Source organism: Argopecten irradians, chromosome 6, assembly GCF_041381155.1.
Source record: "Argopecten irradians isolate NY chromosome 6, Ai_NY, whole genome shotgun sequence".
Lineage (NCBI taxonomy): Eukaryota > Metazoa > Mollusca > Bivalvia > Pectinida > Pectinidae > Argopecten > Argopecten irradians.
This window is the reverse complement of record NC_091139.1, coordinates 18942440-18966582: the sequence shown is the minus strand read 5'-3', so window position 1 is coordinate 18966582 and position 24143 is coordinate 18942440. Positions and strand designations below refer to the sequence as shown.

General features: G+C 34.7%; 2 protein-coding genes across 6 annotated transcripts; both read left to right on the top strand.

Moving 5' to 3' along the window:
- The first annotated feature begins 1457 nt into the window (after positions 1 to 1457).
- Positions 1458 to 14723, top strand: LOC138325232 (uncharacterized). Of its 5 annotated transcripts, none has more exons than XM_069270733.1 (13): positions 1458 to 1711; positions 3596 to 3709; positions 7595 to 7855; positions 8233 to 8368; positions 8966 to 9168; positions 9869 to 10023; positions 10644 to 10800; positions 11154 to 11254; positions 11846 to 12080; positions 12278 to 12426; positions 13647 to 13854; positions 14076 to 14249; positions 14581 to 14723. In XM_069270733.1, exons 2-13 carry the CDS (start codon positions 3631 to 3633, stop codon positions 14715 to 14717), a joined length of 1995 nt encoding a protein of 664 aa, XP_069126834.1. In that variant the 5' UTR covers positions 1458 to 1711; positions 3596 to 3630; the 3' UTR covers positions 14718 to 14723. The 5 variants fall into 5 exon arrangements, with proteins under 5 accessions (XP_069126834.1, XP_069126837.1, XP_069126833.1 ...); XM_069270732.1 differs by having other exon boundaries at positions 1460 to 1725; XM_069270734.1 differs by lacking the exon at positions 1458 to 1711 and adding an exon at positions 2450 to 2595.
- An 813-nt stretch (positions 14724 to 15536) lies between these two features.
- Positions 15537 to 20133, top strand: LOC138325231 (uncharacterized). Its single transcript, XM_069270731.1, has 4 exons — positions 15537 to 15668; positions 15879 to 15981; positions 16898 to 16964; positions 17661 to 20133. The coding sequence occupies exons 1-4, from the start codon at positions 15604 to 15606 to the stop codon at positions 18338 to 18340; spliced, it is 915 nt and encodes a 304-aa protein (XP_069126832.1). The 5' UTR covers positions 15537 to 15603; the 3' UTR covers positions 18341 to 20133.
- The last annotated feature ends 4010 nt before the right edge of the window (positions 20134 to 24143 follow it).

Genomic DNA, 24143 nt, shown 5'->3' with positions numbered 1-24143 from the left:
CATTGTTCATTATCTTGACTAATCTACAGTTTGAGGTGTTTCTCTTACTTAAAACATGGCACTCTGATGTACAATGCTAACTATGGCTATTGTGTAACTAATCTACAGCTACAGGTAAGGCCTTCAACCATCTTTGACACTGAACATGTCAGCACAGTAATTGTTGTAATATGTCTACTCTGGTCGTGCATGCATTGCATGAATTTTCCATGACATTCTATACTAATGTTATTACCAGAGAATTTTTGTGAGTTTGAGTTCTCTTCATTCTGAATGGAGCAGTACAAGAGGCAACATGGCAGACAGTACAGATCAGATCTTTATGAAGTCAAACTATCTAAAATGATAATCAAATTTTCAATAACAGAGTTTATTTTGTGATATATTAATTTAACTGCTCTTTATGTCAGAGGCAGACTATTCACTTGGATATAACTTGTCGGAAATTCACAAAATATGGAAACGTATTAATTTTGAATATACCGCTCTACATTATGAAATGAAGAATATGATTGGTCCTAAAACATAATATCAAGATTTAGTGGATTCTAAAGGAAACTACATTGAAATTCAGTGAAAACGGCAAAGTGATGAAAAGAAAGCTTAAAATTTCAAATTTGTTCAGTAGGTTTGTGTGATTCTTGGATAAGGAATTATACCGAAATTATTCAATTTGGGAAACGTGGATTTATGTGTTACGTGTATGTATTCAAGAAATGAAGCAATTAACAGTGGAATTATTGGGAAATATACCGAAAGCATTCATTCAATTTTCAAAGAAAGAAAGTACACATTTCTATCTAAAATTAAAACATCATTGTAGGAATGCCTGTGCTGTCGAAATACTAAAGAGTCTTGATTTTCAACACAAGGAGTAATTTTATGCGTTGCGGTTCATGTGATTGGATTTATGCCGATGTCCACGAATCAATATGTAAAACAGAAAATATGTAATAATATGTATTATTGAAGTTTTCTATTACATTTATGTTGAATTTGATTACATTTATTTGTTATTTATCTGTCCAATTTTACAATGCTGCATGTAGTGTCACTCTCTACCTTTCATTGTACATTAGTTTACCTGGAACTGTAGATTAGTTGAAACTAATCTACAGCTACAGGTAAACTAATGTACAGTGAAAGGTGTACTAATCTACAGACAGAACAAGTACTTGAGCAATAGTCTAAATAAAGTATTGGGGACAACAAAAGATGACATCATAGCCATGTTTTAACATCTGGAGATATACAACAAAAAGAATCTGAGTGCACTTTCATCATTTTGCGGTTTATTTAGAGTACACTCTAGAGTACACTCAGATTTTTGTGTTATACCCCCATAATCTAAAAAAAATCCAAGTTCTTTATCATTGATATGATTTGTTTACGCCACACTTTTATGCAGATTAGACGGACTGACGCTGGTTTTCAACGATTTCAACGATTTTATTTTTACACCCAGACACATTATAATGTGTAACATGAGGGATAAAAAGGGTCGAAATTTGAGCTCAGACTGGGAAGTGCGTAACACGACGAGAGAAGGATTTATTGGTGTATGATGACTATAGAGTATTGTTTACACGCTGACGAACGCCACATCATGGGATAACACCAGGACTAGGTAACAACATGGAACATCGAGTTATAAACTCTGGACCATAAAGACGGTAACATCCAGACTTAAGGGAGACATAATGCTCACAATGTAGGTATAAACAGGTACGTATTGCTGGAATCTGGTTTTATTACGCATTTACACATCCTCGATATTCCAGGGGTTATTATCACTGTCGTTACATGCACACACCTGAACTATGTTATAGGCTTATAGAAAAACTGAAGGCTGTGTACATGTGTGCGACCACAGACGAGACAGATAGTTTGGTCCTTAGATGTAAATCAAACGAATTGAATTACGGTACATCGTATGGCTTTGAATATACTTAAAATATAACGACAGTGATAGCAACCCCTGTAATATCGAGGATGGAACTTCATATAATTACGATTTTATCAGACATGAAGTTAGGTTATTATATATCCATTAAATTTAAAACATCGTATTAGTGTATTTTGAAGGGGTTGTGGACTAGATAGGATAATTTATATCAATTATTTATGTTATGCTTATGTGTATGCAACTTCTCGTGCCTCCGGTACGTCTTCACCCCTCTTTCCTGACCATAACTACCCTGCCCTCAGAGATACGATCATTAGTAACATTATACAAATATGTGAATGTGCACACTTTAACTAATTCCCAATGTCCCCTTGATCGTGATTACAACATAGACTTTCGTGTCAGACTAAAAATGTGAATTCCTGGTATACATATAACTGTGTGAAACCATGTCATCCGAGCTGACAAATCGACGATGCGTCTAAAAACTTTTGAATGGGACTAAATTCGATACTGCTGGACGTATGCGTGTTGCACAATATGAGTAAAGACAGAGGAGTGGGTTGTTATTGTGTTTACTGCATCGGAGGGTTAAATATTCTTATATCAACCGACTGTTTAAATCCGTAGACTTAAAAGCACGGAGCGATTAACATTATGAACAATGTGTGGAAACCGGAGTACCAGTGGTAAAACTATGGGCATATGCTTCCATGCTTAGAGGCTTAGACTCAATGACTCAACAGATCACTCTTGTAAAACAGACTTAGTTTTCCTATTTTTTTTTCAATTGATACAATCAGGATTTTGAAGAGATCTTTTAGATGTCGACACACTGGAACGTATCATATTTATTTAAATCGCCAGTTAATTCAGTAATTTGAGAATTTCAATTGGGATAAATTTTTGTTGTTGTTTTTTTTATTTGTTTTCTCCCAGGCTTACCGTTTAAGTATTTCTTTCTTGTATACCAACAATGAAGTCCTTCATACATGGTAGCCGCGCTGATTTACAGCAGGTGGTCAAATTAACACAAAGCAACACTAAATCTGTCGACACATATGTTCATGGTCATCTACATTTTAATCAGATTGGGTTGCATGAGACTGCAAGTTTGAATATATTTAAAAAGAAATATATATCGGATAGCAATATTCTAAACACTTTATGTGATATGTACGTAAATTTAATTGATTAATTTTAATGAATTGATTCAATTACGTGTGGTTATCTTTTAGCAATTGTGGTAACACTCTATATCATATAAATATTATTGTTTTGTTATTACTACATATAGTATTTGTAATGTCTATCTGTACTATTAAATAATATGTATTGTCTAACGTACGTAAATGGTGATATAGGGGTGGATATATTTTCTTCTTTATAACAATTATCATTTATGTAGAGAGAGACCATTGGGTTTTTTTTATTAATTTCTGTAAATTTTTATTGGAGGAAATAATGTGTGACGTTAATGGCAATATTCAGGAGTCTGCACGACTGCATACAGGTTGAATAATTAAAAAGCAAATTCGGTAAACAATGGAATGGTGTACCCGATAGTGTGCAGAGATGATCGATGATAATGGGATCGATATACAGCCCATAGATTAGTCTGGTCGATAACTACTCAGCCAGGTAGCTATAGGCTTGTGTGTAACGCTTTCAAAACTGAATCTGTTACAGAACCTCTGACACCCGGATGATAAACGTATATCGGGATGGCGGGTTGGAAGGCTATGGTTGCACTAGGCCTCATTTTTGGGTTGGTGCGGACGTCTGCTCGCGACATTATCATGGGTGAGTACGTACGTATCTGGATCCGGAAAAACATATATATATAATCCAACCTGGAATTGGCATAGTGGAGCTCTATATATCTATCATTCTATTTCAAATATTTCCTACTTGTGTATACGGAAGCGTATTAGGCCCACGTACGAAAATATTTTTTAGGATAGCGAAAATGTTTTATTTGGCGGCCGCCAGATAATTATCTATTGTCGTACGTGAGCCTAATACGCTTCCGTAGTAAATAAATATTACAAAGGCATGTGTACAATCCTTAGAAACGAAACTCGATCCACTATTGATGGCGTGTGCTATGTTTCAAGACTACTTTCTGACTTGTGTTTTTGTTGTTGTTGATCGTCTCTGTCATGCTAAGATTATCAGTTTTATCAAAGTAAGGACACAGCTGTTATATTTTTATCTTTTCGTCTGCTATGTTACCTTCAGTAAATCGGTATTACCCGACTGAATGTCCGTGTAGGCCTACATGTATATGTATGCGGCTTTCAGAAAATCAACTACTGTACAGTATATATAGTATTCATCGTTATTTTTTCCCTTTTTTTTGTAAGCTTTATTTTGGTTTCTATAGTTTCTTTTCAAATTTCTACGAGATTGGGGACTCGCTATGTATGTTACACATTGTAATAGGATAATTAAGTGCATCCTCTAACTCCATCACTTACTTGTGTTATATCCACACCTGGAGTAGACCGGTCCCACTGAAGAGCGAATTAATTACAGATGAATTCAATTAATAAAATTAATAAAGAAGTATGGCGCATATTGGCCCGTTTCGACCTGAAGGTGACCATTTTCAAAATCTAAAAATAAGTATCAAAATATGAAGTTTCTGAATACACATACTTCACATCTATATCTATATATATGAATGATCCTATTTGGGAAATAGAACTTTGGTAATTGCAGTAGATGATTAATCAAATGACCACAGAGTCGCATCACCGTGCGATTGGTGACTTTTGGTGGATATTGAAATTCATTTTTTTTACATAGAGCGTATTAGATGACCAACTTGTATTGTGGCTCATTTTATTCAGCGTAGTAAAAAAAAAAAAAAAATAAACCATATACCAAAGAAGTGGCCCTACGATGCGCTCATGTTGAAAAATGAGAAAAACGTGATTGATAAGATATTTTAATTCAATATCATCCAGACTGCATATTCATGTCTGTGTAGCTCAGATGGTTCGGGCGTGGCGTTGTCTACTAAAGGTTCAGTGTTCGAATCCAGGTCCAACTGTTATTTTTATTTTGACAAGCAACATACATCCTTTATTTTGTCGCATCAAAGAAATACTTTGAATTCATTTGTTATCAAATAAATTAAAACAAAAATAAGACAAAAAAAATGAAAAACAAATTCTTATAATAAATAAAACAATTTGTCATATCCCGTATAAATTGTATAAGTTTTGTCACCCCAAGCCTGGTACATGTCGAGAAAGAGAAAGTATGGATTAAAATTATAATTAATACAATTTAATTTTTGCAACGATTACGTGAACTTTTGCGAACAATGAAATGGACTACTAGAAGCAATCTATTAATTCATTTTACCTGTTGTTTATTTTTAGCTCGATCAAGAGCTGTGTGTCGTGGCAGGCGGAAAGTGACCATACTTAAATTTCGGCCGTTCGTTGTCATCAACAACAAAATTGGCTTAAATAACAAATTTCCAAGTTTAAACAACGGATATATCAACATCGTAAAGCAAGTTTATGACAAACAAAGGCGGATATTTCACGAATAAAAGCGATTACGATAACGGATACTCTCCCGTGGTGATTCAGTGTATGTAACATTGTATTAAAGATGCTCCACCGCTGACAAATAGTATTTTTTTTAATATAAAAAAACAGGAGCAGACGATTGGGTATTTTTCTTCAGTTACAAAAATTACTTATTTTACATCATTACCACCATTGAAAAGTTTGAGCTTCTAATTTTACTTCAAGTTAAAAATATGAAAAATAATTAATTGCATCCCGAAAAAATTCTGTGGCACTATATCTTATATAGAATGAAGTAATGATTGCGCATGCACCAAAGGCGAAATAAATTATTTTATGTTATTTTTTTGTGTTAATTATGCATATATATACACGATTAAACACCAATTATTGTTCAAATGATGAATATCATTTATGCTCTGTCGGCGGTGGAGCATCTTTAAGAATATATTGAGGCAACAGATCGGAAGTATTGCTATTGTTACGTGTAGCGGTAAGAATGGCTGTGCTGCGCATGTTGTACATCTGAATTGCTGTTGTAGAAGAAACGCTTTGGGGCCTTTCGGTATCGCTTTTCACAACAACACGACTGCAATAACATGTCAAAGAAGCAAGGGAAGTGAAGTAGGTTAGAAGAATGTTGTTGATACCACAGGCGTTTGGCTCTATATGGACATTTTTCTCTTATATATATGTAATACTGTGTCAATGTCTATAACTCAGCCGGCCATATAACACTATCCATTTTCAGAATGTATAATTATTAACAAACCGTATAAAATGTGGCAATGGGAATACTCTCAATCGACAACCAGATAATTTTTCTTTAATTCAGTATATGATACAATATATATTGCAATATAAATGTCACTAGGTATCCAAAAAAACATCGAAAAACAGCCTGATTTCAACTGGTCGGACACTGAGGGGTCCTCCGATAAACACGTCAGGGCTCTAATGGGTAGCTCAAAACCCATTGCATGTCAACACTTCAGCTTCATAAGAATGAAAGTTAGGTAGAAAACAAACTTTATAGAAACTCTAATTCTGATATGAGAAATCGATTATATTTATATGCAAGATAATTCGAGTTTCTATAGCAAGATGCCCATTACTGTACCAAACCTGAAATGAGCTACATGTATACATTTAAGCATTTATTACGTTTTTTGTAAACAATATGATACAAACTTTCCTCAATACAAAAGAATGACTTATTCCTTTAATATAAATCATGTATGATTAATGACAGTCAGTAATACCTAGTCAAGTTATTCATCACTGTTGTTTTTCATTATATATTGTATGGATCTTATTTGGTTTTTTTCTTCAATAAGTCATTTTTTTGTTTACTTTTTTGTCATACGTGAAGAACTTTTGTTCACAGAACGAAAATTACCAACCATTGGTTATAACAGCATTTTTATAATTGTCTGTTAGCTCATTTTGTGAAATGAAAAAAAAAATATTGAAATTTTGTCAAAGTAAACAACAGACAATTTATGGTCGGTATGGAACATCTCATGACTATGTCAACTAATGAAGCCAAGGCGACTTAATGAAAAAAATGAGAAAATAAATTATATATATATAGGGAAATAATGGCACTTGACTGTGGTTTACACCAAATTGGTGTGTTTGTGCAACCAAGCATGTGGTCGCAACATAACCTCCCAAAAATGCTCCTATATAACTCTGTAATGCTTCAAATTACCAAAATCAGATAGATGTCGGTGAGCTCATAGTATCATACAAGTTTACTGAAGTATGGGCACTCGCATCAAACAATTTAGTTCATCTTCGACAACATATTTATTGAAATCCCAAAGACAATTTATTCATAATCTCTCGGGCCTATCGATACATTGTCATCTTACAGCTTCTATAACAAGATGATGTTTATCACACCTGAGCCATGTTGCACGGGTATTTCTTAACTTTGAGGAATTCAGATTCTCCAAAGTAAAGCATTACAGATGGTATGGAAGGCACTTTAACTTATTTTTTTTAACTTCAGTAATATGTTCCTATGAAGTTAAGGACTGTTAATAAAATTGGTCCTGGAACGAGCTAAAACATTCCTTACAATTTTGCAAATTTTTTTCCCAGTAGCTCTCCATGCATCATTTTCTTTTTATAGATCCCTCTGGAACATTGTACCGAGCTATCGGCGACGAGTTCGAGATGGTATGTACATACAAAGGAGACACCACGGACAACTCGTCACAAAATCTTGTGATAGAACATCGCAAGGGACGAAATAGTTTCATCTTAACGTCGCAGCCAGTCAACTCGTCCTCCATTCGGATACTGATTCCAAGTGTCCAGTCTGCCGACAGTGGGACGTACGTGTGCAGTTTTCCTCCTGACTCCGAATCCATCAGTTTTCTACAGGTTGGATGTGAGTGAGATTTTACTATATTCAAACTTACTATATAGTTGTTAATTTTTACGGGTGTAAAATTTCGTGGTTTACTATTTAGAATTTTTCGAGTTGGTTTATTTTCACGAATGTTACATTTGAACGCGTCATTTACTTGATAGGATGTGTTATATAAACCCATAATTTCTGAATTACTTTGCAAGGTTTTAAATTTCGCGATTTAGGGTTAATCCGCGAATTTAACCAAATTAATTAACCCCTACCCCTCCAATATTAGCAACTACACAGAATAAGATTAGGAAATAAATACACATGTAGTTTTTGTATATTTTTTAGTGATATTCAATATAAATTTACCTTTGATCACGGCTCACAAAGAACAATTTGTATTGTAGATCGGCCATCACCTCCGAAAGATATATACTGTTTCTCATCAGATCATCTTGATATGAACTGCACCGTGACTTTATCAGACAGGGATGCACAGTCTAGACTTGGATACAATGTCACGGTAGACTTTCAGACAGATGGGTGAGTTGATAAACTTTCCTTTTAAGAAGGTAAAACTAACCCAGAGACCAATTGTCCACTACCCTAAATCAAAATTATAAGCCAAAATCGAAAATAGGCCGGTCTTGGAAGTAAGCCAAGGATTTCTTGCAGTCAAATGTACAATGTATCCTGAAAATAGGCCACACTTTAATGTATGTCTTGGATCTGTGGTCAACAAAGACTTCTCTCAACATTCTTTGGTATTGACAGCTTTCGAAAGTAATCCGTGTCATAAGTAAGCCTTCTATGTCTTACAGAATCAATTAAAAATAAGACGGGTTTGAAAATAGGCCGGACTCGAAATTTGATATAACCGCATTTTAGTGTATATGAGTTTCGTGGCTCAATATTAGAATGAAACTTTATGATAAAAGTCTTGGGTGCATCGTTGTATGTCCCATAGCCCCTGTACTGTTACATAATGAATTACACCTCTATATCTGTTGGTAATGCTTTAAGTGTGTGCTTCGTTGGTGTGTTTATTCATCGTCTAGTCAAGCAACGTCGAGGTGGTCAAACGACGTAAATGTCATTTAATCATCATACAGTGTTAACTAACCTGTTACATTCCTACAGATCCACAGAGTGGCAGCAATGTCCCCAATATGATGTCCAGTACCGTTCCTGTTACTGGAAATCTCCAGCTTACTCGGATAGCTTTGGGTTGGATTTCCTTAGAACCTTCAGCTTGCTGGACAGTTATCGAATCAGAGTGCGAGTGAGGAACATACTCGGGACTAACCAGGTCGTCCGTACCATTGATAATACCTCCACGATTGGTCAGTATAGACCGACTGATGAACATAATTTAAAACCATGTACCTAGAAGTAATGATACGCTGTCTATATATGGTAACTTATAAAGCTATCAATGGTATACCTTTGTTTTTGGGAGGGGGATCGGTGGCGAGGTTATTGTTTAAATTCTCACATGGGAGGTTTCACAAATTCATACCGAATCAACTTAAAGGTCCTTTATTTTTGCATAAGATATGGATTTGTTTTAAAATATCGAGTTAATTGATGTGCAATATACTGACAAGAATAACGATTGTCATAAGACACCGCCTTGAGGAAACTCAACATTTGGGCCGAGATCACAAGCGTAACTTTGACTGGGTTATTATGTATAGCAATGGTACAACCTTCATGAGATCATGTATTAGCCATTGTGAATATTGAAAAATCAGAAAATATTCACTACAACTCGTCTTTGCTTTCAAATACATGCAAGAAAGGCGTTCTGTAAACCAGATTTAATTTCGCGTTTTCGCGCATAATGACATTTTAACGACGACGTAATTTCACGATTGAAACCTATTTAGTTCTTCTTGATCTGTATTTGAAATATTTTCGAGTCGATTTATTTTCTCGATTTTTGATAATTCGCGGAACACTTGAAATTTTATTGTACACGAAAATAAGTTCCTTTACAGTATGTGACATGTACTGTGGGAGGCTGGTTTTTTTTTTCTACAGTAAAAATATCAAAGCTGTACAAGTTTGAAGTATCCAACATTACCAGCAGAGCGGCATCGCTGTCCTGGAAATTACCGGACGACCTCCTTCCAAGGACATTCGTCATCGACTTCGTCATCAATTATTCGTCAAGATGGAAGGCCATTCCAGAAGCGGTATGGCTCGATATCTCTCAATAAAAAAAGATACACTTCCAATCTATTTGATAAGAATGGTGAAATAGAGAATACATGCTCAAATACAAGCTGTATTTTTGCGAGGGTTAAGAAAGACAAAGGTGGCCAGCCTCAAGAAATACAAAAGTGGCGAGCCTTCGACAATGAACTGTTTTTCTTTGAAACCCGAGCCCAAAATACAGCGAATATTTTCAGAATCCTATTATGTATATTTCTATCCTGCACCATTAATTCAAAATACACACACATTTAAGCTGAGAGTGTCAACACTGTTGCATCAAACGGTGTTTCGCCTTAAAAGTTGGCCAGTTTAATCGGCGCACGTGCTGAAATTCTAAAATAAACTGTTTTTCGTCAGTGTCGAATACAGCAAACATATGTGGTTGGTGTATTCTGACAAAACCGATGCTGGTTGCAGGATAAAATCGATTATGTGCTGCTTCTCTTCAGAATCCTACTCAGATTCACCAAAGCTTTTGGAATCTTTGTGAGTTTTTTTCGATATGTATTTGAACGTTACAAAATCGGTCCCTCATCGAAATATTACTTTTAATATATACACAATGACATTGGTTTGAAATATGTATTGCTTTCTACAGATTTTATACAGTAACAAGTTCATAATGGCAACAGAGTTACGTGGTCTAGTCCCATACACACGCTATAACGTAACTATCCGCGCCAGAAGCCAAATGGTGACAGACGACAGGAAGTGGAGTCCGACAGAGAGCCTCTCTTTCACTACCAATAAAGACGGTATAGTTTAGTTGTAGCGATGATGATTATAAACAATTAATTCATTCGGAAATGTTCAAGTCTTGTTTGCAGCATCCGATTTCATTAACTTGCAATTATAATGTATATTCTCTTATCCTGTAATGTAAAGTTGTCCTTCATTGGCTGCCGACAACATATTTATTAAACGAATAATAATAATAATGATAATATGTATCATTGAAGGTAAAATTCGAACTGTAATACTTGAGTTATGATAACTTCAATTAGTTCATGTAAATATCATGGAAAGCGCTTTTCATATTGGACTCTCTTAGTCCTGATTTAGGAAAGTCATCTGCTCACCTTTGAACATAATGTTGTGTACTTCACAGCACCAAGTGCGGCCCCGCGTTATACAGTTGGCGGGTATTTTCTGCCGGGACGTTTCCTCAACAGTACAGGCGAAGGATGTGCCTTACAAATCTATACCAAGGTACAGTTGGTTCCTTATATATATTCTCTTGTCAGTCCTTATGCATTTCTATGTCACTCGAGAATCATATTGGTATGACATGAACAGTTTAACTGCTTGTATATAGCTCGACAATACTGTATAATGCATCCTGGAATGGATGGATAAACCATACAGTGAACAATACAAATCGTGCGCGCCTCGTTTCTATTACCTTTTCTATCTGTTATGGAAATGTGATAAAAATGCAGAAGTTCTATTCAAACGATCTCAATAGTAATGCTTATAACAATACATATTTCTTCTATTCCATATTTTGCCTAGTAACACCAATTAAGTTTTTAATGAGTTGCTTTTTTAATTACCAGATTTCTATTTTATTTTTAGTTTTACGTTTTAAAATAATTCCAAACATGTTAATATTTTCATACACATTTTTATTTTACCTTTAATAAAATTTCATATATGCTCATGACTGTGTTTCTAGATTTTTGATGCATAGTAGTATTCTATGCAAATTCATATTCTACTTTTCAATAAATATTCATAGATATTCATAATCTATGATTAAATATGTCATGTATATTCATACTTCTTACCGCGCCTGAGTAGCCCCTGTCGACGAGGAGACAGAATGGACCTCTATCTGACCTATATTACACAGTGTCCACTTCGGGAGAAACAAAGCAACAGTTGATTTCTCGTCCTTTAACAACGCTCTCGCTCAACGAAAACGATTGCTGGGGAACTGGGCCTTATAGTGTAGTCATTCAGGCGTGTATGGAAGGGATATCATGCTCACAGAAGCAAACAGACATACATATTCCACCTCTAAACCAAGTCTATGGTAAGATACACCTCAAGGGATTATCATAATTCCTGGACGAATAGGAAAGTGTGTGGTTCGATCATGCACACAAACTAACAACATAAAATCTTCTGTTGTCGTTATGAAAATTCACAAGAACTCGCCTTTTATTGCCGTAGACAAAATTAATTTCATGTTTTATAAACATGTATATATATATGGTAATAATGTTACAGAATTACCGTACGCTACAGAAGTCATAGCAGAAGGGTTTGGTGACACAACAGTAAAGGTATCCTGGATGATGGAAGAAGAGTTTAAACCACACATCACTGGAGTTACTGTATTTTGGTGTAGAGGAAACACGGAGCTTCACATCTGTAAGGTCAGCAATGTATGCTAGAAATATAACGAATACCAAAGTAGTAACAAAACTAATTATCATCAGGCGCAACAAATATTTTATTTCCCAAACATTTATACATATAGATGATTGCCAGGGTTGGGAGCCTTGATCTAGCAACCTTGCAGAATTTTCCTCTTGCGAGAGGACTGTAATTTAACATTCACATAGCGATATACTTTCTTGCATTCAAATCATTCAGTCACTCCTCCTTAATACCACTCATTGATTGAATATTTGTGATACATTAATTCTGTGATTCATTCATACTATAATCTATTCGCATTTTATTATATTATGTACTCATTCATTATGTATTGCATTCTATAGCTCATTCCTTCCTTCTTGGATTTATCTAAGACCGGGAATCTAGAATCTTTACTTGAGACAGTGTAAGCAACGGCCCATGCCCGTGTAAAATTATGAATAGAAAAGAATAATTTATTAAATGGATATTGTTGATGAAACATGAAAATATTATTTTGGGGCATCTAGTTCCTTTTGTGCTGCTATTTTCACGGGTCACACTTCATATTATATCAAAGCACCAATGTAAGATAAGATGTAACATACAAAGTTACAACGTAAATGTTAAGAAGTGGGAAGAGCTAACGTGACCATGTATCGCAAATAAGTGGAAAGCATTTCTCAGCAGAATTTCGATGTTGACTATCTATCAGGTTTTTGATTGTTTCTCTTGAAACCGAATGGGCTTCATTTTTCCCTTTATACTAGTACATATGATGGTAATGTAAAACCATTCTTAGAATGAATCAACTTGGACTTACCAAATCCGTCATACGACGGAGTATGAGAAACAGCGATATTGCCTCCAGGAAATGGAATAACTGCAGTAACGAAATAAGTGACATAAAGTACTAGTCAATGAGACTAAATCATTGGTGTTGTTTGGTAATTAAGTTAACATTCGATTAACAGCCAGGATAATTTAAGAACAGCCTCCCGTGTATGCGGCGTGTTGAGTATTTGAAGTGCATGCGTGTTTTGGGAGACTGCAGTATGTTGTGACTGCAAAATGTAGCGAAGACAAACTAAGAAACTCTGTACTTTGATGTAATATTCTATAAAATATTCGCAAATAATATCGATGTGAGTAATGGAGATAGGAAAAGCCCTGATAAAAATGCAAAAAACAATAACACTTTTGATATATATATATATGATATCCATACTAATTTCAGAGCGATTTGTCGTGGGAGGAGTTATCAGGAGTCGTTACAGAGACATGGGTCAATCTCACCCAGTCTAGCTACCGTGACTGGATGTTTGCTGTATCCTTCATCACTCACAATGGTGACAGCGGTGGGATGGTGTTTGAGGACTGCCAGTTTCGTTATATAGATATAGATCTGGAGGAGACGTCACAGCGGAATTTGGACACCCCTTTCGGTAATTTCGGTCCATCCACTAGTAACCCCAAATGTTTTTCCGACAGCTGTAAAATAAACGACAATTTTTTTTATACAGTGTAAATCCTTTAAGTTAATATTTGTAGTTTTCCCCCAGTTCGATCAGTAAAATTTATACTTATCACATTACTTGATAATTTTATTGAATTTCAATGATTGTTTACTTTGAGCATCTTTTGAAATTATGTTATTGTTTACTAGAATCGGTGAAGCCGACATTCAACCTTTTGAGGCGTGAAGATGGGACGAAACAAATAGATATCGTGTCCTTGACCTTTCGTTACTGTGACGTGCAATTTCTCTACCGCAAACCGGAAGTGTATGAAGTATTTTACAAAGTAACAACAAGGGAGAGCGCCGATGGATGTAGCGACGGTTAGACTTTTTTATATCATTTACAAAGATGCATTTGTAAATATAACAATATCTACCAGCATATACCTTATGAGTTTGTAAATTGTATCATAATGAGGTAAAAACGGTATAAAGCTAGCATATTAATAATCCGAAATAAAAGGCCAAAATAAATTCAAAGTAAAATAAAAAATCATTTCTATGGAATATATATTCAGCAACTATGGGGCCTTCTTTAGGCAAAATTATTAAAGCCGACATATCCGACACCTTTGATAATTCTATTTCAAATTCATTTATAACATTTCATATGTAAATGCAGCAATATGTTATCAAGGATATTTCTATGTAGGTGCTGAATCCCTTAATGTGACCGCGACCTCACGTGTCCAGGAGATCGTCCTACCTGACCTTGACCCCAATTCTCTATATTCAGTCTGTATGAGGATCCATACAAGTGTCGGCAATAGTGAACTCAGCGACGTCTGATGGAGGAAACCATATCTCTTGGTGTGTAATCTTTGTATAGTTATGAAAGTCAACCCCTGCTCATGTTGGATACTAAACTACTAGACACAAGTTCGTTTTTTATCAGATGGGATGAAAAGTGAACCCTCCACTTGCAAAACAAAACTATCTTGAAAATTAAATAAATAAGAACAAAACATGATTTAGCTGAATAGTTACGGACAAAGAAACGTGAATATTTCTGATTTTCAAGAAATAAAAAAAAAACACAGAAAAAGAAAAAATGTGAATAATGTTTAATTGTTTTTGTTACTCCCGCAACGATAGTTCGCGAAGGTGATTACTATGGTGGTGGCGGCGGCGGCGGCGGCGGTGTGGTCAACATTTCACTTTAAAGTTTTACGTTTAGCTCTGTTTCTTAAAAAGTTCAAGTCGAATCGTAACCAAATTTTAAACATAGCTGAAGGACATCATTATCACCTCAACATACCTAGTTATTGCAGGATTAATTTCAGGCCATAGGATGCAGAGGCTGTGGAACTTAGTGATGCTAAACTATACTTTTTCTCAATTTTATTTCTCTAATCCTAAACAATCTTGGAATAAATGCCATCATTATCACCTCAACACACAAAATTGTTTTTACTTTCAGACGGTTTTAGATATTCCATATATAGTCATGTAACAAATCAACAATTGTGTCTATGGTAATAATTACGCATAATTCTTGGTATTATTGGTGTTTATATTCTAGTTGGTATTGTGATCATTGTACATTGTGAAGAGGGCTTGAGGAAACAAACATGTAACTGATGAAGTATTTTATATGTTCCTTGTACATTAATTATTTATATATATTACTTGTAGATTTCACATAACATATCTTTTCATAGATGCCGATGAGGTAATGCCCATTATTTTGGTTGTGCTTGTGGCGTTGATCTGTGTAGCAGTGCTTTTAGTTGTAATATGGTATGTTTTTTGTGTTCATTTATGTAGAAAATTAGTTTTTACAATATCACAGTAAATTATATTAAAAGACAATTAATAAGTAATTTCTGATTAATCAGTATGTATCGTATGTCTTATTCGGAGATAGTTTTCCAATATATGTTACGTGGAGAGGGAATGCTTGAATATTTTTCGCAGATAATGACCTTGATTTTGATGATATTTCGATAGGTGTATCAGACACAACTACAAAGCTATTGATGTACGTGTCCAACTACCCACAGTCGACAAGTATTCAGCTGGAGATCAGAGTGAAGCGGAAAGTCAATCGCTGGTAATCTTTTTGTAAAATTATTTCATTTTTGACTTAATGCTGTGTGTGCGATTTTCCTTTTGAATCTATGACGTCTTCCCATTATATTAAGGTGTCAGAGAATCTCTAAATAGCTGTCCATCCTCATCTAAATCGCGGAGGTCGATTGGTTAAAATGTCCGACAATCTACCAACAGCTATCCTGGTTTAGATATCAGTGATTGGTTGCTTAAAACACGAAGTACATAAATTCATTCCCACTCATGTGTCATCCATACCATTTTGTGTATGATTAAGACCATTCTCCAGTGCTTACATACTTTTTACCTTCATCTGCAGATTTGCTAAACTAGTTAACTCACCCTTGTTATTTGTAACAGCATTGGTATAATATTACAAATTTTCTTCTTTTCACTCGTATATTTTTTTCTCTTTTTACTTCTACTCATTTAATTTCACCCTAAGTTCGTACTTATTATTAACAACAAAAAAGCCTTCCCATTTACTCATACATAAACACATATTTCCATACTAAAACTCCGTGTACCGTGATGTCATTGGATTGCCTGCTAATCATACCGGTATTTATATAAAACATGCACTATATTATACATGTATGTAACGTGTACATGGAAATGGAAATTAAATGTTTATTTTTTACTGAGAATATAAACCGTAATTGTTAATAATAACTATTTTTGATATCAGTAAACTCGAAATAAACTTGAAAATGTAAATACTGCCTTATTGATAAATGAAATACATTTGAATATGAACAGCTTATGGAACAACATACTGAAATATTTCTCGTGATATTTGATGACATCAGAATGAGGATAATTAACGTACTGATAGGAAATAATATTTGAGCCAATTAAAATGTTCGTTACAAGCAAATTTGAGTTATGACAGATATGAAGTATATGTGCACTTACAGATTCCTTGCAGTGATAGTGGGATAGAGGAAAAGAGAAACGACACAATTATAATTAGCAGAAACAACAGTGAGTATCTCGATCTGAAGTGATCGGAAAATCAAGACCATTTACTTGCAATTCAAACCCTGTATGTATACTTTATTCGTGATTTGTCTAAACGATAAACAATCTTTTCCATTAAAAGCTATTTTTAATATTTAGACAAACTCTCCCAAACCAAACTCACGCGAAGACTTTTGTGGTATTATATCATTGGTATTTTTTCCTGTAAAGAATAAGAGAAACTTTCTGTTTAGAATACCGTCCAAGTTAGCCATAATCATCAGCTGGTTAGCCTGATATTTAAATTGACAATTTTTCAGAAGCAAACGTAGTATGGTAGTCTTCATGTCATGTTCTCATTTATCGAACAGTTTTGAATTTTGATTTTGTTGTTATGTTGGCACCTTATGTCTATCATTATTTGGTCACGTTTGAAGAATTATACGATTTTGTGTTTCTGTTCATACATGGACGTTTTAATGAGATCATTTTAAAGCCTTTCTTACACAGAAAATAACAACAATATTTTAATGCCCCAAATATATTATTGGAAGGCTGCAAAGGTTTAAACTTGTTACCTGCCATGAAAAATATAAATAATCTTCTGGTACAGGGAATATCTCACTCATATATTACTAGCACAAGACAGTATTCATTCCATAATATAAACGCTATCGAATATGTATTGGATATTGATCGTTACTGTAATTTTACTTGTAGGCATAGTCAAGACCAGACGGCCACTACCGGCACCGCCTATTGCACCAACCTCCACAAGAGCCAGTACCGACAGTGGCGTTATACCCAATAGTTTAGCTAGTCTAACTGTTGATAAGAAACTAACCGACGGAGAGGTAGTAGAATTATCTCCATTTTGTAAACATGACGTCAGTGATAGCACTGATAAGTGTCAGGTTATGAACACTGATGAAACTTGTAGATCGCAGATGGAATATAAAGAAAGCAGCAGGGACAGTTCAGGTGAACTAAGAAGTTATCCGACTAATGGTGCAGCTAGTCCAGGGGATTATTGTCAATGGGATTTTATGGCATTTAGTTCTAATGACTCGTCAAAGCCTCACAACCTTTCTGGGGAAGGTTTCCCAATGCCTCCAGGGGGGTATGAAATCAGTACAAATGGGGAAAATATCCCAGTATCAATAGTAGAGTCTAAAAGTACAACTGGAGAAAGTGTCTCAGTACAATCAGCGGAGCATACAATTAGTGCAACTGGAGAAAGGATGTTAGTATTCCCAGAAGAGCATAGACATAGTGCAAGTAGGAAATTAAACAACGTGCCTACAGGGGAGTATAGTATCGGTACAAATATGGAAAGTATCCCAGTACCGAACGGAGAGTGTGGAATATGTACAACGGAGAAAGCAGCATGGAGTCAATAGAGGACTATGTAATCGGTACAACCCAAGAAAGTAGTCCAACACCAACAGCGGGTAACTCCGTACTGTCGGGAATTATATGACGAATACAATCGCCAATGCACTACCGAAAGGAGGTAATGGAATCAGCACAACTGTGAATGGTATCCCTATACCAAATGGAGAATATACAATAACTACAACTGAGAATGGTATCCCTATACTAAATGGAGAGTATACAATAACTACAACTGAGAATTGTTTCCCACCTCAGACAGAGGAGAATGTAAGTTGCACAACTGGGATACGTAATCCAGTGGTGATAGGGGAGAACGTAGTCAGTAAACCTGACGTCAATTTGACTACATTTTATATTTCTACCGAAGACGATCCTAGGTGTAAAACAAATTGTTTTCAGAAACAGCCGGAAAATACATAGTTTGATTGTGTGTTAGACAGTGTTTAACGCGTCAGTAAAATTTTGACACAATTTAACATACTTTTGATTAACACAATTTCTAAATGTGGACATTTTGATGACTATTGATAGAATGGCAGCTCACAGATGATGCACGACCGGTATTACTTCCTAATGGGCGATTCTAGTCCTACAAACAGTAACTTCAGCATAAGTCATAGTCTTTAAACTCTCTTATTAGATAAAATCAAACTATTTTTTCAATAATCAACTCTTTGTGTTATGCCTGATACCTGCGATGTAGACAAGTTATATTTTTGAATGTTTGGAAATTCCTTTCTATCGTTTTTATACACATATTTACTGGTTCAATGATATGATATAGAATTAATTGATATTCAAATAATGTTCAATATTGTTGTTAATGGAAACAATCTTTTTGTGCACTGTTACATAAATGCATTTCTGTCATTTTTATTTTATTACCAATGACGCTGAAAAAACCTATTATATTCTTTTCGATTTTTAGTTTTATTTATATGAAAAAAATCCCTATCGAACAAGGAATATTGGTCTTATCCAAACCCACAATTACATAAGATTTTAGTGTCATATATAAAATTAATTCCGTTTACAGCGGTACATATGACATTTTCACTACAACACCACTTTGTTTTCCTACCAAACTGGCGTTGTCCAGTGCATGACAACAAGCCGCATACGTATGTTGACCTCATTATTATTGTGAAGTCACAATGGTGTTAGTGGTCACGGGAGATGGCTGTTGAAATTGCTTTTCCGTCCATGCCAATAATAGCCTGTTATACAGTTATTTCATACTATATCAGCCAACAGTCAAAACTCTTTTCCCGAGGTGTTTGCTTCAAACCGAGGCCGGAGGCAGAGGGAAATAGTTGATAGGTTTAGTCCCAACACCGAGGGGAAAGAGTTCTGACTGTTGACTGATATGGCATGAAACAACTGTTTTGTTACATGAACCGCAATATTAAACTTATCGCAGGTTCGAATTCTGGTGAGAAAGACGTTCGTCGAAAATACTGGGTCCGGCGCGCCGGTGTTTATGGCGTCATCAATTAATTATGACGTCAACAATTAAGCGCATGCAAACGTTCTTCGCCGGTCAAACTATTAACCGGTCAATAGTTTCTGAGAATTTATTTGTACCAATTTCAAAGCAAGTTCACGTGAAAACAGTCAAAAATACTTTATTTACATTTATATTTGTGATTTATTTATCATAGGTGTCGTAGGTTTTTAAATGTATACTATTGTTATCAAATGTAAATATACATTAACTAGTGCGCTTCATCTAATTAATCACCCAAGTGCTTAACATGTACATCTTTTTTGTTCCAGGAAATTTTACAAAGTTGTATTTAAATACATTTGATATTTACCAAATAACTGTCTCCTGTGTTTATTTTGTACTAGTCACCCGACTGTTGAAGAGATGCATTATTTTGTACAAATGTATGGGTTTGCTCTCATTATTATCGACTTTCATGATTTTTTCACTCAAATTATGAACGTCTGGGAATATATAATTATATATTATATATATATTAATCAAATTCAATTTAAAGAATACTTACTGACCGTGATAGATTTGATTAATGAATTATTCATACGTTGGAGTTTACACAAACAAATTCCTTGTAAATCATCTCATTTTTGCAATGGTATTATTCCATGACTTTTGTGCAATTACTTTATTATCCTGTGATATTATTAGGGCCCCGCATTGAGATACGGGTGCCCTATAGTAATACGATTGTCCGACTGTCTGTCCTTCCGTCCGTCTGTCCGTCTATTAGTATTTCTTGTTACCGCTATTTCTCAGAAAGTGCTGAAAGGATTTGTCTCAAATTTCATATGTAGGTTTCCCTAAGAGCCTGGTTCGGCATATTGCATTTTGGGACGGATCAGTCAACAAGATGGTCGCCAGGCCGCCATCTTGGATTTTGATAGTTAAATATTTTTACCGCTATTTCTCAGAATTCACTGAAGGGATCCATCTCAAATTCCATAGGTAGATTTCCCTAGGGTCCTATTTTGCATATTGCATTTTTACAGACCGATTCTTCAACAAGATGGCCGGCAGGCCACCATCTTGGGTTTTGAAAGTTAAAGATGGTTACCGCTATTTTGAGAAAGTTCTGAATGGATAATTCTCAAATTTTATATATAGGTTTTCCTAAGGCCCTAGTTGTTTAACTTACATTTTAGGACCGATCGGGCTACAAGATGGCCGACAAGGCGCCATCTTGGATTTTGATAATTAAAAATCATTACCGCTATTTCTCAGAAAGTACTGAAGGGATCATTCTCAAATTTTATATGTAGGTTTCTCTATGGCCTTAGTTGTGTATATTGCATTTTGGGACCGTTCAGGCTACAAAATGGCAGACATCTTGGATTTTGATAGTTAAATATTAGTACCGCTATTTCTTGGAAAGTTCTGATGGGATATTTCTCAATTTTCATATGTAGGTTTCCCTAGTGCCCTTGCTGTGCATATTGCATTTTGGGACCAATCAGATGGCTGACAGGCAGACATCTTGGAATTTGGTAGTTGACCTGTTACCTGTGCTTCTGCGAAAGTACTGAAGGGATCTGTCTCAAATTTCTTTCCCTAGGACCCTAGTTATGTATAAGTCATTTGGGAGCATCAACAGGACGGCCTACAGGCAGCCATTGGATTTTGATATTTAAAGTTTAAAAAACAGAGAAAAGATTCCTCTTTCCATTCTCAGACATAGATCATTCTTTTTTTAGGCGCCTTTATATACTCTATACTCTATATCACTCTAGGATCTCTTGTACAATATTGTCATCAATCATTTTCTTATTGTAAGGCACACTGAGCGGGGCTTTTTTCTGACATGTCAGTGTTCTAATTAGTGATAGAGATTAACTTTACATGCTTTCTACTCCTAATTGATACATATAACGACACAGTTCAAAATATACTTAACAATTAAAGGATTGTTAATTTGCATTTATTGGAGATATAAATGCAATCTGGATGGCAGATAAATAGAATAGCGCCCGTAGGCAAATTAATCCTTTAATTGTTATATTTACATTTTGCTTTCTAGTTCAAAGTAAAACATAATTCAGATGCGAGTGAACATTTAAATTTCCCGTTTCAGCCATTTAACCTCAACAGCCAAGTTTAATGTGATAAAAAATAGTCCCTACAAAAAAATTGAAAAGACAGCAAAATTTCTGTGTTTATCAATACGTTTCAGTTTACTTTCAAATATCCAGACATTTAAAAGATTTTTTGAAAGTTTCATAAACAAACTGTTTCATTCAACAACAATGTCAATTTTACCGCGCGGACTAACATGGTGTCAGTAAACAAGACTCACATCCATTTATATAGATATTACTACACCAAGCCTAGGCTGCATTTATTGGCTCATAATGCAGATCACGATTATCATTAGAGTAATCGGAGTCGCTGTGGCAAAATGTAAATATAAATGTATGCAATGCAATCCTTCAACTAGAAAAGTTATAAATTTATCGAGAAAAAAACCCACGGAGGTGATATCACTTTGCATTGATGTATTATGTCACTTACATCGCAGATATTGTCTAGAAGAATAAAACAGCTGCACATGTCATTGATATTACTGATGAAATTTACAAGGACGAAAAAAAACTGTATGGTGAATCCCACATTAGTGACACATGGAAAAGGAAACATCTATATGGTGTCACTATCATCACTGACAAGTTCTAGAAAAATGAAAACGCTGTATGGCTAACATTAATGACAAGTACAAGAAAACAAAAACAAACAAAAAATGAAATGACTATTCGGATAAAAATAAAGGCTGTTAACATTTTGGTAGTCAATAATAAATGCATGTAATGTATAGTACTTTTCTTTGTGCTATATCCTTTCTATTAAATGAGTATCTTGGACGTGAGATGTACTGGTATCAGTTTAGACCTAGAATACATACATACAAATGTAATAAATAGAAATGATTTTTGTTTCTCGATGGATAACAGTTATATTTTTATCTTGTGAGGTGAGACTTCGCACTTGTGAAAAATATCAAATTTCCACCCCACTCAATGAAATTTAACTATCATTCATCAAGAAACAAGGAATATCACCTACCGCAAATTGAGATATTTTGGATTATTTGGCAAGGAAGCGCCAAAATTTAACACAACAAAATTTGACCACATTGCTTGTTTGTATATTAGGATCATTACACCTACATGCTATTGATCACTTACGTGTATGTTCTCATGTGCTCAATCAGGTTTTGTAAACATATATTTAAGGTATGTTCTGTCAACAGGAAAAAAATACCTGTAAAGGTAATTATTTCTTTTGTGAAAATACATATAAGGGTATGTGATTATTAATCACTTCTATTGAATACTTATATTTCAAATTATCGATATGGCTTCAAATCAAATCACATACGATTTTCATTGTTAAGGGAGCTATGCCACAAATGGGCCGATGAAACAAATAAATATTCATAATTTTTATCTTTCGTTCATATAATAGTTATGTGCCAATTACAGAACACGGGAAAACGCAAGATATAAGCACACAAAATTTAACCACCTTATTCTGATACAAAAACGCCAAAATTCCCGATGCCAAAATATCCCAATTAACGGTATACAAGTATACAAGTCCACATCGGCTTTACAAGTCATTTCATATTTTACTCAAAGTGTCTGACAGTGTACCTATCCCATGCAAATATTTCCAATGAATAGCGCGGTATAAAATAATCACCCACACAAATCGCATGAATTGTGTGGTCGAGTGTGTACAATGGACAGAAATACTGAAATACCTACTCAATGTGTAATTATATTTAGCACAATAAAATGTCTAATGAAAGAAACCAATTAATTATAAAAACACACGTTATATAGATCTATCTTCTCATTAAAACCTTCCTGTGATTATTTAAAGATATTGTGTACCTATGATAATATGAAATTGTTAGAAATACACTGTATAGATGTGATGAGTACAATAAAATACAAAACAAAACAAAATAATAAAATAAAAAAACAAACAAACAAAAAGACAGACCCTGTCTTATTTAATATTGTGAGGGATACCAAAGGTAAAATTATGCTAGGGCATCTCCTGGGTAGACATGTTAAAATAATGAATTAATTAAGTGTACACTTTTTAATATCTCTAAACATTTATTTGTTTTATGCTTTCTATACATATGGTATGAATGCTATCTGCAACAGAGGATATTGATTTCATTTTGATATTTGAGAAAATGAAAATGAAACGACTTTGATGTGTTCAGAAAAAAAGTATTTACTTAAGATTCTGACCTGACCTATCAATGTATAGTTTAGAGATACAAGTCAGGTAGAAGA